Here is a 17,271-nt window from a genome sequence, read left to right on the forward strand (position 1 = left end):
CAGTTTTGCAAGATAGTTACCACTGGGTGAAGGGTACATAGAATCTGTTATTTCTGCATGTGAATCTAAATTATAAAATTACAGTTAAAAACAGAAGGTCATAATCTCCTGTCAATTATACCTCAATTTTTAAAATCCAGCTTAAAATAAAAAGGCTATGCTTCTCTGCAGATCTTCCTCCATTCTTTCTCCTTTGCTGTCATATGTTTAAACCCATTTTTGAGTGGAATTTATGTGCAAGGTGAGCAGCCTCAATTTTGCGTTCAAGTAGCTTATAATTTTGTGAAATAGAACAAGAACCCCCCCCAAAAAACATAATACGAGCTAGATTATTTAGAATATTAAGTGTCATGAGAGAGACATAACAGATGAATAAATAAATGTGTCATATCCATACGGTGGAACATTATCCAGACATAAAAAAGTCTGGCAATCCGACACATGCTACAACTTGAATACTGAAAGTATTATGCTAAGTGAAATAAGGCAGAATCACACAAGTACAAATACTGTATAATCCCACTTATATGAGGTACCTAGAACAGGCAAATTTGTAGAGGCAGAAAATAGATGAGAGGTTATCAGGGACTGAGGAGAGGAAAAACAGGAGTTATTATTTAATGATTACAGAATTTCTATTTGGATTGATAAAAAAGTGTGGAAATGGATAGTGGTAATGGTTGAACAACACTATGAATATACTTAATGCCACTGAACTATACACTTAAAATTAGTTTAAATACATATTTTATATTATATATACCTTACTACAATATGGGAAAAAAGAATTTCATAGCAGGTTAATTCATATTAGCCTAAAACCAAAAAAGCCAGGTGCTAATCAGTAAGACAGTGGATGAGCAAACTGTGGTGCTTTGCAATACCACTCAGCAATAACATGAAAGAAAATACTAATGATAAATCTCAAAATATTGTGCTGAGTAAAAGCAGCTGTCCACAAAAGGGTACAAAGTGTATGATTCCATTTATAAGAAGTAAAACAAGCAAAATTTATCTACGGCAAAATAAATCTGAGTAGTGGTTACTGCTCTCTCTTTTTTTAAAGATTTTATTTATTTTTAGAGAGAGGGGAATGGAGGGAGAAAGAGAGGGAGAGAAACATCATCGATTACGGTAAACGCCTCTCACATGCGCTCCAACCAGAGATTGAGCCCCGCAACCCAGGCATGTGCCCTGGACAGGAATCAAACTGGTGACCTTTTGCTTTGCGGGATGACGCCCAACCAATGGAGCCACACTGGTCAGGACAGAATAGTGGTTACTTTTATGTGTGTTCTGGGAGCAGAGATTGATTGGGAAGGGAAGTGAAAGAACTTTCTGGGTGAGAGAAATGTTTTATATCTTGACAGGTTGAACAGGGAAATGCATTTGTCAAAGCTCATCAAATTGTGGACTTAGGATTTATGCATTTCATTTATGTAAAAAAAAATCGCAAACAAAAATTATCTCTAATAATATATATGCTGAATTGTTTAAAGGTAAAGTATACTGACATAATCCACTTTAAATTGCAACAAAAATATGGACTAAGGGATGGATAGATTAATATGTAATAAAGCAAATACAGCAAAGTGTTAACAGTCAAAATATAGGTGAACATCTATGCACACTGTACAATTCTTTCAAGTTTGAAAATATTCATAATAAAATATTGGGAAAATATACATACCAACAAAACAGTTGTTTCTCTTCTTCTCAAGAACTTGGCTTATGTTTCTAATGCTACAGAGTGAGAATTTATTGTTGTTAAGTTTGTCCCCAGATGTGGCTCTTGCATACATGATGTAATTACCGTTTTCTTTCTGTCCTAAATTCTTAGATTCTCCTGGAGTGCACTCTGTTCCAGAATCATGCTGTCAAACAGAATATAGACTTACATAAACAGGGAAATAAAATAAGGTTTTCAGGTCATTTGAGTAAATGTAATTTTCTCATCAGAAGAACAATAGAAGTCTGGTGAACTCTCCTTTATAAAAGATCTTACTACTGTTTTAGATTGTGTGATAGAAAAAAAATCTGCTCTTTTAAGGCTGCTGTCTTAGAAGGGAAGGAAAAATCAGTAAAGTTCTAACTACAATTTATAGCTTTGTAAGTAGGGAGTAGAATGGAGGACAACTATCATAAAACTGTATTAAAAATAAGTTCACTTACTTTTAAAAGTAGTAACAGGAATATAAACTACTCACAACTACTAAATATTCTTTAAAATACATTTTAAATTACATGTTATTACAATTCAGAGAAGACAGAGGTGGGAAAAAACAGGCAACAAAAGTGAACAATATGGAGCTAAGTACATACAGGATAGACATCTAGAGTGTTGAGAACTTACTATTATATAAGAAAAGATAAGTAAATGCTGAATAGGGATAGAAACAAAATGCTCTGTTTTTAAATGAAAATAAAGAAAAGCCAAGAGGCGAAACCAAAACACTGCTTTGTGGAATAAAAGAAAAGATATACGTATGTACATCCATGTGAGAGATACATCAATTGGCTGCCTCTCCCACATGCTGCAACTGGGGATCAAACCGCAACCCAGGTCTGAACCCTGTCCAGGAATTGAACCTGCAACTCTTTGGTGCATGGTATGATGCTCTAACCAACTGAGCCACCCAGCCAAAAACTATTTTGAAATGATAGCAGAGCATTCCATGATACCTTCCTAGCATGGGGACAGTAAGCTGTTTAAAATTGTTTGTTATCGTAAATAAAATGGCAATGGGTACCTTTTTATTTTATTGTTGAAATGTACACATCTTTGACAGATTCTGCATTTATTTCTTTTAGCTGGATTACCAGAGATAGAGTCAGTCAATAAAAAGGTCAAACATTTTAAGGGTCTTGATACACACTACCAAACTGCCTGACAAAAGGGTCATATTAATTTACAATATATAACAGCATGGATCAAGATTTCAACAGGTAGAGATGGGCTTCCTGGCAGAAGGAAAGTTTTAAAGAACTGTTATTACTTAATTTGATGAAAGGTGAGATAAAACTGAAAATAAACTTGACATAAATTATGGAAAACTCTAAATGCTAAGTTAAGAAAATTGTATCAGTAGGTATTAGAAGTAAGTTTTAAATGGAAGTGACATGATCAGAATGATCATAACTATACTTAGACAAAGATTAATCTGGTAAGAGTGGGCACATATTAGAATTTTCATATTGAGACACAGAATCTGTCTCACGTATGATTACAACTTCCCACAACAAAGCTTATAAAGTGGTTAACAGTAGGTGTGCAATAAATATTGGAGATAGCATAAGCAAATATAAGGGATAGTGTGAACCACTCAGAGTAAAGTAACATTGACATAATATACAGATTTATAACAGGAGAGGTAAAGACAGATTTCAGATACAGATGGCAAGGAAGACAGGCTCAGGAGTTTATGGTTCTAGCTGATCTTACTATTAAATTACTTAATAAATACTTACTAAGTACTTACCATGTATATGAATGATAGCACGAATAATATGCACAAAGGAATGGGGTGTGTTTAAGCATGGTAGAACCATTAAAACTAGTCTGGTATTGAGAGAGGGTGTGTGGTAAAAGGGCTGTAACCAATACAGGCTACAAGGGCTATCGTGGAGATAGCAAGACCAACCCCTACAAGGATTTATGGCTTAGAACCAACAGGAGGCCAGCTCATCTAACAGATGACTAATTTCACCTTGCAGTAAACCCTCAGCCTCATTATATGCTCACTGTAATATACTAGCATACTAAATGACCCCCCCCCACCAAGGAAATAGAAAGCCCATATAAGGTCATAATATGGTCAATGGTGCTCTTCCAGGAAGTCTCTACCCCTTTTCCTGGAAAAATCATGAATGTTCCTCCCCGTATTGAATGCCCTACCCCCTGATTAAATGAGCCTCAGTAAAGGAAAAGTAAATCCCACTAGGGCAGGGCTGCTCTGTCTATGGAGTAGCAGCAGCCTCTGTCTGTTCCACTACTAAGCTCTCACTTGAAGCTCTGCTAGCTCACATTCCTTTCCTGCTGGAAGCCCAGAACCCCAGTGGGTCACAGACTTTCAGATCCCTGAACCTCCGGAAAGCCCATATCAGTATGACAGGAAAAGATAGCACGACAGACAAAAAAATGTGAACCAATTTATCCATTAAATAATACGTAATATAACATTAATGTACTAAAAACACCTCTCCAGCAACTGAGCAGGGGACAGATTAGACAGGGAGTGAAGAGAACAGGCTAGATTCTCTACTCCAAGTGTGGTCCACAGACAGCAGCAACAGGGAGTTCCTTAGAAATGTGGAAACTTGTGCCCCACCAAAAACTCACTGAACCTGGATTTGTATTCCAGGTCCTCCATAATTTATGCACATTAAGCTGTGAGAGGACCTAGACTAAAAGATAAAGAATAGTTAGGAGGGTGCTACAATCAATTCCATTGGTGAGGGTTGGAAACAAAGGAACAGGGAGACATGAGAGGACATTTAACTGTCCTGAAAAATGCAAATTAACTGTGAACAACAGTTCTCTGCTCATCTCTAAAATTTCAATTATTCTTTTAACAACAAGTCATAAAAGCAGTCAAGAGGTAGTGAGATTAAATACATTTAAAATGCTTCCTCCAAGAGTACTAATAATAATCTATCAATTTCTGCTTGAGACTTAGAAGAGTAAGGACTTGCAATTTAGTGAGATGGCATTTAATATTTTTCAAACCGGGGAAAACAGAGAAGTACATGTGAGGATTTTAAACTATACTATATATTTTTCTAAACTCATAAAAATTCCCATTTTTACAAATCATAAGGTATAAGTAAAATAAACTTACATATAGTAAACAACAAAGAAAAATATACAACAGAAATGTTATTCCCAAAGCCTAGAATATTCACTAGTTGGCTGTATACAAAAAAGTTTGGTGACCCCCTGTTCTGGATGATGGGTATATGATAGTTGTACTATTTTTCTCTACTTTTATGTATGTTAATTTTTTTTTGTACTAAAAGATTTTAAAATATCAAGTTCATTCACAATAAAGACAAACTAGTGAGCCATAACAATGCTTTAACAGAATTCAGCAAAACTACTACTCCACAATTTGCTAACATTCAAGATGGACTTTAAATAATAAAAAGTGATTCTCATTCAACGACTATTTCAATAAACCATGTGCCAGGTACTGTTCTAGGGCCAAGAGATATAGAAACGAATGGAACAGACAAAATCCCTTGCCTTCATAGAATTCTGGCATTGTTAGGTTGATTTTTCTTACTTTAATCACAAACATTCTATTTTACTCCCTTTCGATATGGTCAAATACACAACTATGTTCTGACATATAAAAACTAAACAGTCATACATACTTGTTTGTTTTCATTGTAAACAAACAAAAACTCAGTGACATAAAAGGTAGGTTAATAACTTTTATTATTTTATTTAAAATCTAGTAATTAGGCAGTACTTACTGGAGACCCAAAATTATGTCCAACTTCATGAGCAAAAGTAATGTGAGAGACTTTGGGGGGTACATGAGACCCATAGTTCTGAACAGTAATAATTCCAGTGTTTAAGGACTTCTTCTTACCATCTGAATAGAGCTTACTTTTTTCACATATTCCTCCAGAGCTTCCTAATTCAGAACAAAAGATGGCTAAATTAGTATCTATTTCCCCTCAAAATAACTTTCTAATATGTGCAATATTAAGACATTTTATATTTTGAGTCCAAAATACAATTGGTACCCACATATATCAAACACTTAAAAGTTTCTTTGGTCCAAGATTAGGAAATCATTTCAAATAAGTTTTAATGAAGGAATTCCCAGGATGGAGTACAAAGCCCCTATAAAATGTTCCTGTTCATAATTAAAATGTCCCCCAATTGTTGCTCCCATTAATTTAGCAAAACAAATATTTACATTTCTGTTAAATTTGAATGTATCAGTATTTATACGAATAAAAGCCCATACCTTTAATCTTTTAAACATAAAACTTTAAGTTAATGAAAGTTGAGTAAAATATTCTCAAGTAGATTATGAGAAAGTCACTTCTACAAATAAAGGCAGTGATGCACAGGAGTATCTATGTGATTAATTATCCTGAGAGGCAACATACAATGTATTTTTTTTAAAGAAAAGAATTAGTGATTGCCGGGGGCTGGGGTTGTGGGTTGGCAGAAATAGGAAGAGGTTGGTAGAAGGTACAAACTTTCACTTACAAGATGTATAAGTTTTCATAATGTGTAAGAACAGCAAATCATCACAATGTACACTTCAAATATCTTACAATTTTATTTGTCAATTATACCTCAATAAAGCTGAAAAAAATAATAATGTTAAAAGGGTAAAAAACAAAGGGAGGCTTGAAGAAAGGAGAACATGTGAAGGAAGGGAGAGAAAATGTGGCATAATGTTAACTATCAGATATTCATTGTACTATGTTTGCAACTTTTTGGCACGTTTGAAATTTTTTTCAAAATAAAACAAAAAATTGAATTATGATTTTCTAATGTGTCTTGAATTTTAAAAGAAAACATGCACCTTTACTTATACATATTAAATCATTTTACAGTTCTTGAATAGTTCCTGAACTTCAGAGCTTAATACCAAAATGAAAGTGCTTTCACATCTTAAGGCAGTTAACATAAGAAATCAGAAAAAGAACAACATGAAAATTAGAAACTGGCTGACCAATCCATGTCTTTATTTACATTGTACTGAGAAAATCATAGTTTTCTTAATAACTCTATTAAAGACTTAGTGAGTTCTTTAGTTCATATTCACATTTAAAAGGTTTCTCTATTTGATTTTTTGTTAAAATACAATCAAATGGATTAGCATATTCTGATAACTGGTCAAATTATTTCAAATTAGCTTTCTCATTAAATCATTTTTTTAACCTAATACTTACAATCCCTGATAAAGCATATAATAAAAAGCAATTAAAAATAGATCTGCAAGAATAGCATGATACTACAATTGCTGTCTTGTTCCTTTTAAAATTACAAAGTATATGGCAACAAAACATAAATTTGAATTACCATTAAGTTACAAATTAGGAAGCTGAAATGATAATGTGCTTCACAAAAAAAATAAAATGAAGAGCCATATGCAGAGTTTTAACCAGCAAAGGATTGAGAACCTTTATGATATTTAAAACTTACTACCTTTTATTCAAGAAACTGAATGAAAAGGAAACAGCCAATAACTTATGAATATTTTATGTGTTTTTTTAAGGTACCTCTACTTTTAAGAGGTGAGTTCTAAGGACTATATCACTATTTCTAGAAAGTAGAAAAGATAGGAATAAGCACTCTGTATTTGATAATAATAGTCTACAAATTACAGTTTTGAACAAATAGTAAATTAGTATCTTGCCTTAGTGAAGATCTGTCATATGCAAATTGGTCCAATGTACTGTCAAACTTGAATTAAGTATAGAAGATTCCACAGTGCAAATTTATCAGTTAAAAGAAAAGTAAATAGCATATATTAGAAACTCTGATAATATACTTTCCTGTATTTTTAAGATCTATCTAGTGTCAGAGAAGTACATACATAAATTTGAGTGTACTTTTCTGAAATAAAGCCTTGGTAATTCATATCATATTTAGTGCCTTAAACAACTGCTTTTGATCTTAATGACTATTACTCATAGGAAAGGTTAGTATTTTGTTACAGGCCAATAGCATATGTTGGAATAACTCAATTATACAGGAAGAGATAAAATACTATATCTAATATTGTAAGTTATGGTTTATTTTTTTAATACTATAGTTTTGATATGCCAGAAACTTGAAGTGCAGAGATATTATATAGACCTATTACTAAACCATAAATGAAGTTCAACAATTGCTTTATCTTAAAAATTTAAGATTTTACTATATATGTCTTGATTGAAAAATACAATTGTAAACAACAATGAGTAAAATGCTTTAAAAATTCAAGTCAAAGCAATTACTCATAGATGAATGACTCAATGACCAACAAAGAAGTATAATAATAGTTTTCTTATCTATAGGATAGCCTGAGAGCTGAAGTCAGTATCAATCATAAACTTTAAAATAGACTCCCTCCCCGCAAATTAGAAAAATTACAAAGATAACATAATACCTTGACGGAGTCCAAAAGTACAGCTTTGATGTGAGCAGATCTAAGTACCTAAAACTTACTAGTAGTATGCTGACCACACAGTATTGATCTGAGTTGTAATTCTGAACCAGAGAGTAGTACCACTCCAAGATAGATGAAGAAATATCTAAGAGCATTTTTTTGTCTTTTCATGTCTGGGGGGACAGTACTCACATGTAATGAGTAGGAACCAGAGATGTTAAACATCTTGCTGGTGACAATCCAGAACTGAAAGAAACGCCAATATTAAGTGTTCTGTTGCAACATGGTAATGATGTAATCCTCTCAACCTCGTAATTAGTTTTAAACAACAGGTTAAGAATTCAATTGGGCTGTGGGTTATCTCATGTTGAGCTCTGTAGGCCCTCAAATACTAATATGTAAAATCAAACTAAAGTTTCTAAAATAAGAAAAACAGAAGAGACTATTTCTACCAAGTGAAATGCCTCAAAAAATGTTCTTCACAAACGGTCAGAGTAATACTGAATGGTTCAGGATTAACTATGGAGAGAAATTCCAGATCTAGTTATTCAGTGACCTGGCTGAAGTAAGTCTACACTCTTTAGGTTAACTAGTAACATCAAGATGAATAATATATGAGCAGAATGTACCTTAAAAAATAAATAAATAAATGGCCACTCAAAAGGCATGTTAGAAGAGTACAGCAAATGAAGCAGAACAAGGGAAATCTTTAATATGAAGAATTTACCCTGTTAAGGAACCAATGTTTCAGGCTCTAAATTAAATAAGAGGCTACCTGCTTAACAAAAAACTTTCCTTATATAAAGTTCACAGTAATCTTTCCAGATTCATATTCAAGACTGACTTTGTCTTGGAGACCAGACTCCCTTTCTTGGGCTCTCTTCAAGGCCCAGTATAATTTTAAATGGGAGCCTCCAAGTCAGCCCAGTTTGTTAGCTGTTTCTACTTATTACAGAGTTAAGGCACAAGGTGCTCTCTTCCTCATTAAGAAAATCCAAGAGAGCACCTAACTACAATATGAAATTAAATACAAACATACAAATAGTGTAAAAAAGGCCTAAAGACAAGAAACTTACTATTCAAATGTTTCAACCTTCATTGTTTTCCCCAGCTTAACTGAGTTGGTGAAGAGGACAACAGCTAATAATTTGTGTAACTGTTCTGTGAAAATTAACACAGTATCACAACAAAATCCTTTCCACTACCATATATTTGAATAGTGAAATATCTACAGAATTAAATAAAATTAGGCAAATACAACAGAATCGACATTAAGTAGGCCAAATAAAAATTTTTACAAAGATTAAGAAACAGTAACAGATCACAAATTGAACAGATCAGTGGGAAATGCTACTTAAAAAACACACACACACACACAAGATAACAGCAAGGATCACTAAGATATATAGGCAGAAACATGAGGTCTCACAGGAAGGGGAAAGATAGAACATATTAAGGTGACAAATAAACAAACTGAACCAAAATGATTTACCTAAATTTATAGAGGCAGACGGGCCAAGAACCCAGTCTCATAGCTCCCAATCTAATGCTCTCCCCACTATGCTAAGTTACCCATAATGATATTAAATATTATAGTGTATTACTATTTTATAACTGCTCTCTCCTAAGAAGGAAATGGATTCCAACAATATAAAACCTCTACTAATATGCAGGAAACATTTCAACTTATTAGAAATGTCTTAGAAAGAGAAAACTAGAATGTTACAGTATATAATGCCTAGTAAAATAACCATCAAATTCACTAAGCCTGGAGTCAGAAGGTCCAGATTCTAGGTTCTGTGTGATACTGGGTTGGTCAGTCTCTGAACTCAAGTTTTCTCATCTGTAGAATGGAGGAAATAACACCTATACCTCATGTGGGTATTGAAATAATAAGACCAAATATAAAGATATAAAAATAGATATAGGTAAATAGACAGATAGATTAGAAATGGATATATGATGGTTTGTTTGTTTGTTTTGCTTAATCCCTTTACCTTCTCTCATCCAGCCTCCCAAAATCCCTTCTCTCTGACAGTTGTCAGTCTGTTCCATGTCTCCATGTCTCTGTTTCTATTTTGTTCGTCAGTTTATTTTGTTCAGTAGATTCCACAAATAAGTGAGATCATATGTTATTTGTCTTTCTTTGACTGGCTTATTTCACTTAGCATTATAATCTCCAGGTCCATCCATGCTGTTAAAAAAAAGGTAAGATCTCCTTTTTTACAGCCAAGTAGTATTCCATTGTATAAATGTACCACAGCTTTTTAATCCACTCATCTACTGATGGACACCTAGGCTGTTTCCAGATGTTGGCTGTTGTAATAATGCTGCAATCAACACAGGGGTGAATATATTCTTTTAAATTAGTGTTTCAGGTTTCTTTGGACATATTCCCAAAAGTGAAATCACTGGGTCATAAAAAATAAAAAATAAAATGTAAGTCAAATATAAAACTCAGTTCAAGTAGTCTGAGGGCAAAGGGAAATGAAGAAGAAAGCTGTCAATGTTATGGCAAGGCAGGTGCCCTACATGTATAAAAGAAAAAAAATGTCAGGTCCAAGGAACAAAGATTCTTTCTCTCTTTCCCATTCTGGTCTCCATTCTCTGTCCTTATCTAGCCCTCCCCAGAAGCTCTTAAAGAAGGATTCTAAAAGTTGAAATTGAGGGTTAACAACAGATTAAAGGAAGAGGGCATCAGATGGAAAAACCCAATGACAAAATTACAGGTAATGTGTTCCACCATTTTCAGTCCAGAACTCTGCCTACTGCTGCCTCAGTAAAATGAGCAGTATCACAAATGATGACCTAAATGCCAAAGCTCCTTCAGGAGCATTATGTTCTTAATGAACAAGTCTGGAGTTTAAAATGCAAAATGGCAGGCAAGTTTTTAGTTTGAGGTCATCCAATCACTTGCCCAGAGACATTTTGTGAGCAAGCTTCTTTGGAAACAAAAATATTAATATGGAATTGTCAAACTTTAGTGTGCATCAGTAACACCTGGAGCGCTTCTTCAAACAAAGAATACTGGGGTCCACACCCAGAGTTTCTGATTTAGTAGACCTGCGTGAGGTCCGTGAATTTACATTTCTAACATGTTCCCAAATGATGCTAATGCTGCTAGTCCATGGAGATACTTTGAAAACCAATATACTAACAATAATAATGTACAAATAAAAATCAAATGAATCCCTGAGTTTTTGCAGTACTTACTAATGAATAAGGAGAAGTAATCATAAGATTTGCGATAAAATCATCTAACTAACTATTCAGAAGAGGAAAAGAAATTTCAGAATATAAAAGTTATAAAATGTGAAACATAGGATAGAATGAGATGTACAATCTGCTGACAATGCAACAAAACCAGCATAGATTATCATAAAGGAAAATTGTCCAAATATATTAACTATGGTAGATGCAGCCCATGACATAAGCTTGTACCTTAATGACATCATAAAATTGAGTATATTTTAAAATGTGGAAAAAAACAAAAGCAGCTTTGGAAATTATAAAAAGGATATTCATTGCTGGCTTAAAAAATTAAGAGTAAGAAATATAAAAGCAAAAATACAGTACAAAAGCTGTTCAAATATGCATAACAAATCAAAGAATAAACTAATTAAGAATAGGAATAGAAAAAAGCCTGTCTTACCCTGGATAAAGCAGAAGTTGATTCGTTTAAAAAGATGAAAATGACGCATCAGAGAATTGCTGTATATACAGCTCAGAAGATGAGACTAGTGACCAAACTATATATGGAAAAATTCATATTCAGCATCTGTGATTCTTTTGACTCATCTTACAGTTAATAAATTTGTATTTCCCTCAACTAGGCTACTGAACTTATTAAACTGTAAATCAGAGGCACTAACCCCCACTCTAACGGGAAGGGGATTAGACTATCCCAGCTTTCTCCATGACAGTAGCTTTCATGGCCCCAGCAGAGCTCTGGCCCAGGTGGTGAGGTCAGTGGAGTTGTGCTGGGGCCTCCTACTTGTATCTTCACGTTTGTTAAAATAATGACTAGAAAAAAATAACAGAAAAGGCAGGCATTCTTCTTTATCTGTTGCTCCTGACCAGGGTTACTCTCCTTTCTATTTCACTCTAGAACAGAAGAACATAGTTTTCCCCTCCTGACTCTGAAACTTTCTTTTAAACATGTTTTTAGGATAACATTAACTTGTTAAAAATTAGTATTTTGCTTTTGATTTCAGAAATGAGTACAACTTTTTCCCACACAATTACTTATTTCAGCTACTGACTGTACCAAGTGTCAGGATATCTCCCTAATGGTACTCTTTGCAAAATAAAAAGCTGTTTCATTTATTTTTCCATTTATATCATGCTAATAAATCTCGCCTCACTCAACTTGTGTAAATTAAGATATTGTACAGGCACCACTTTCTCCTATACTTTGTAAAATTCAGTCTGCCTTGAAAATTGTTTTTTGTTTCAAGTATTAAGTCAAGACATGGTTAAACTACCTGAAGGTGCTCCAACCCAGGCCAGACCAAGAACGCCATCATCAAAATCTCGGTCTGTGAAGACATAGGCCAAACAGTAGTCATCATGATTCTGTTCAGAATTCAATTCCAGAAACTTCTCCACACCAATATTTGGAAAACGGAAGGGATTTGTGGGGTCCTTCTCATCAGCAGTTGTATTGATCTAAAATCCAAAACAATGATTTAAATAAGCAATCAATGTTAGAGCCTTAGCCTAAGTCTCTGTCCACCTCCTGAATCTGTCTGAAAAATAGATTTGGGGCCCCAAGAAAATCAGGCCTCAAGGCTTTTACGGTTGTTGCCACTGCCCCAAATTCCTGAGTTGATTAAAGAAGCCAAAAAGAAAGAAAAAAGAAAGGCAAGATAGAACATGTTACATTTTGAGCAAGTATTTACCAGAGTTCTGAACACTGGACACTGGGGATAGAAGAACAAGTTCTCTCAAAACTTCCAGTAAATTAAGCTCAGTTTCTCAAATTTAATCATCTGAGGAAGTCTCTTTTAGCGTTAATCTCCCTATATGTGGTGACAAGTGTAAGAACATAAAACCCTGTATTTCAGTTAATTACTAGAATATAAAACAAATCTTGAAGCCAAGACTGTCAATTCAGCAGACAAATCCTTTTCTTGGTTCTCCCTGCAAGTTCAAATTTTTTTCCCCTGAATGCAGGAAAAAAAATAAAAAAATCTGCCTATTTGTTCAGGTGGTCCCTACTTTTCACTACTATGCATTTTACTGTTCTGCCTATTACTAAACAGCAATACTTGTATCAGTTATTACTATTACTTGCTCATTTAAAGGTTTATATTGCTCTCAAAGTACATGAAAGTAATTATGACTAGTTCTTATATTTCTATAAATCACATTTCACTTTAAAATAACCCAATTTAATATTTAATACTATTTCTAAAAGGACCATCTTCAGCTATGTTAATTAAATATATTACATGAATATATTAAAATTAAAGTCAATCATATTGCAAGAAATGTAAGAGCACACATAAAAGAAACCCTATGGCAAATATTTTTGTAAATTTTTTTAAACTCAGGTTGTTTATCTAGTTTATAAATCCAGATTTTAAAAGCAATGCACATTGAAAGAATTCATACGTAGAAAAAAATTTTAAACAATTAGCCTACTTTGTTAGAACTGGCTCTGGATCAGCATCTTTGTAATCTCAGTTGAAGTTAATGCAAAAAAAGGTTTTATGGTCAAATATGTTTATAAAAACATGCATTTCTTTCCTGAAGGACTTCTCAAAACCTGAGATATGTTAGTGTGCACTGAATTTTCAAGAAGATAGTATACAGAATGAAGTATTTCTTCATCTTCCAATTTTCTGTAACCACTGGATCTATCCTTCCCTTTGCTGGAACACAATGAAATACACTGCACAAGGCAAATCTCAGGAAACTGGGGAATAATATCAAGGGAAAGAAATGTCAAGTACTCTTATCTGTAGTTATTGAGAGATGGGCTTTCTAACTGGAATGTTAATCAGATAGATAGAAAATATTACTGCCATACCTATTTTGCAGCTCAGATTAAAGTCCAATAGACTTCATTCTTAAATCATAAACCCAGGTATTCCCTCTGTGTGCATATATATGTATATGTATATAAAAGCCAAGAGTAAAGATAAACTGCATCAGTAAATACAATTTAAACTATTTAATGTACAAAAATGAAGTAAAAAAGCAAGTATTTTCCTTTTTGTAAATATGGTCCTTATTTTTCTCTTCTGTAATGTTCTCAACTATTAAAACTCCTTACTCTTATGCGTTTCACCATGAAACTGATGTTACGGATTCCAGAGAAGTCTGTGGTCTGATAAATTGTATCAATCGCTTTAACATGACTGGATATCTAAGGATTTAAAAAAAGAAAAACATTTTAGATACAATGTGAAAATGTGAAAAGGATTGAACTTCTACCTCCCAAATTAGGAATTGTTCATGTTCCACCACATTCAAAATTTAAAATGTGTATACCATATACCAGATGAAAGAATCAAACAGATTAGTAAACTGGAGCTAAAAAGGGAAGATTCTGTGCTTTTTCCAGACTCTTCTCTGGTCCAAAGCAAACATGCACTCTTGCTTCAACCATGTAAAAACTTTGTTTCCTCAATCCATCCTACAATATGTCATCATTATGCCTTTTTACATGCTGTTTCCTTATGCCTACGGTATTCGTCCTTCAGCCTCAGCTCAGCTCAAACACCTCAGAAGTCCCATGATAATATCAGGACACTCAGTCATTCTCTGACTTCGGTCTTTCTATTGCTGCACTAGTACACATTCTGAAGTTTTGCTGACCACTTATTATATACTAGGCACTGTTTTAGATGCTGTAGCTATAATGGTGAACAAGACAGAAAAGGTCCCTATAAATTTACAGAGATTTATTTGGGGGGAGTACTAAAAACATAAATAAGATGTTTAGATTTTGCTAAGTTTTAGGAAAAGAGTCATACGGTTATAGAAAACAAAATGACCCTTTTTACTTAGATGACTAACAATTAAATTCTCTGGCTTCTAAACCCCCTGTATACAATCTTCCCATCTTCATTCACAAAAAGCACTTGCTACCATTAACGTGAAAAGATATATCTATGTATATGTACACACATATATGTATATACATATATAAACTATTTTCAAAGAAATTATATAAACATTAAGATGGTCAAGTAGAAGCATTGTAATAATAATTTCAAAAGTAGCCCAGGTTGCCCAACATTGATAAAGTCATAACAGTGCTGATAGGATCCATTAAAAATTCATGCCGTCTAACCTCAGTTTGGTGGTTCAACCATTTCCCCACAGATGATTACACTTCATATTTTACTGAGTTCATTTTGACTTCCCATCTTTACCTGTTTATATTTTCCTCAAAAGGGTATTTTTTTTTTTCCTTTAAAGGATAACTTTTCTTTATTCCTGACCCTAGTCCTTACTGGATCTTCAAGAACATATTTTCACATCAATCTTTCTTTCACTTGTACATATTTTACATTGATTGCTTCTCTACTGGATCATTTTCCTCTTCCAACCAACTTCTCAGGTAATCCTTATCCTTATCTCCTTTTCACTCCAAAATATGTCATATTATTGTAAGCCACCATATTCTATTTTTTCACATTTCTTAAAACTCTCACTGCTTCTGCCAACCCACTCCTTACTGTTTGCAATGTTTTCACCCAAACACCTCTATTGAGAGCTTGCCTAAAGCTCATCAACAATCTTCTAGTAACCAGAAATCAACTACCTCTTGTACTCATTCTATCTTTTCCAGCATTACTGAGGTATAATTGATAAATAAAACTGTAAGATATTTAAAGTACACATTAGGATGATTTGATATATGTATACATTGTGAAGGATTCTTGCCATCTAACACACATAATCATTCTCTTTGATGTCTCTGTAAAATGACACTGTTGACTATGCATTTTGTTTTGAACCTTTGTTTCTTCCTTGGCTAGTTATTTAATCCTACCTCTTTAACTATGTTTTAGCCCATAGCTTCTCTTCCTCACCCTATTCACTATATATAGACATTACCATCCAGTTTCTTCCCTTTTGATTTCATTCTCTCCCCTTCATTCTCTCTCCTTATTTTTAACTACCTCTTTTATACCCATAAATTCCATGCAGAAAGCTCAAATCTCCCCCAAGTTCCAGTTCTACATTTTCGATATCCTAAGGGAACAACCACCTGGCTTTTAAACATGTCAAAAATTAAGCTCATCACCACTACCAAAATGAGTTAACCATTATACTAGTGGCATATCCATCCTCTCAGTCTCAAATCCTTAGAGTCAAATGCATTCAAAAACTCTCACTGGATACCTTCAACATGAAGAACATACTGAAGGGTACAGCCAGAAATTTTATACTTTAATAAGGGCTGAGAAGACATAAATGCAAATTAATAATATAACTTAGAAAGTGCTTAGTAAAATGGGTACATAGAACAAAAATTAAATACTTCTTGAAGTTATTCCTCTATCCTTCCCTCTTTTAAAACCACAAATGAAAATTCAATTCTCTTTTCAAAGCTAAGCTCCAGTGTAATCTCTTTCACAAAATGATTTTCTTAAAATGACACTAAAATATCCTAACCGGTCTTTTTCAGCTATCTGTGTACTTATCTTACATATTCTATCACACCACAATTGAAAATATTTACTCTTTCTATTTCCAAAATGAGGTATGTGCTAACTTTAATTCTTAGAGGAAAATATTTCTATAATGATATAAGACCCCCTAAAATAGTAAGAAAATTATAAATACCTGGGCAATCACAGCTTCTCGTGTTCCATAATATTTAAAGAACAGATGATCAGTCTGAATATAAAGCTGACAAGTATTTTTTTCAGCTACAGTTGTACGTTTTTTCCTCAAGAGTTCTGGACCATTAAGAGCATGTTCTTCTTTAGGTGTCTATGTCAAAAAGAGTCATTTCTAATCATTAGCATGTTTCACTACTATAATATTATACTTAAGAATAAATGTTGTAAATAATTTCATATTCTGCTATAATATTAACACCACAGGCATTTCCCCATGCCATAAAAAATTCTTCATAAACTTCACATTCAGTCTCACAACATCTACTGCATAGATGATTTATAATTTG

General features: G+C 33.5%; 1 protein-coding gene across 2 annotated transcripts in view; it reads right to left on the reverse strand.

Moving 5' to 3' along the window:
- The window catches only part of ADAM10 (ADAM metallopeptidase domain 10), a 135,539-nt gene that overhangs the window by 25,588 nt on the left and 92,680 nt on the right, over positions 1-17,271 (reverse strand). For both annotated transcript variants that reach the window (XM_090270668.1, XM_090270669.1), the window contains 5 exons: positions 16,926-17,075; positions 14,401-14,493; positions 12,605-12,788; positions 5,476-5,639; positions 1,691-1,874 (listed from right to left, as the gene is read on the reverse strand). In XM_090270668.1, the coding sequence (XP_090126794.1) occupies positions 1,691-1,874; positions 5,476-5,639; positions 12,605-12,788; positions 14,401-14,493; positions 16,926-17,075 (775 nt within the window). The remainder of the gene's footprint in view (positions 1-1,690; positions 1,875-5,475; positions 5,640-12,604; positions 12,789-14,400; positions 14,494-16,925; positions 17,076-17,271) is intronic.

This window comes from Furipterus horrens, unplaced genomic scaffold (genome assembly GCF_987537825.1).
Source record: "Furipterus horrens unplaced genomic scaffold, mFurHor1.1.pri manual_scaffold_3, whole genome shotgun sequence".
NCBI classification, from domain to species: Eukaryota; Metazoa; Chordata; class Mammalia; order Chiroptera; family Furipteridae; genus Furipterus; species Furipterus horrens.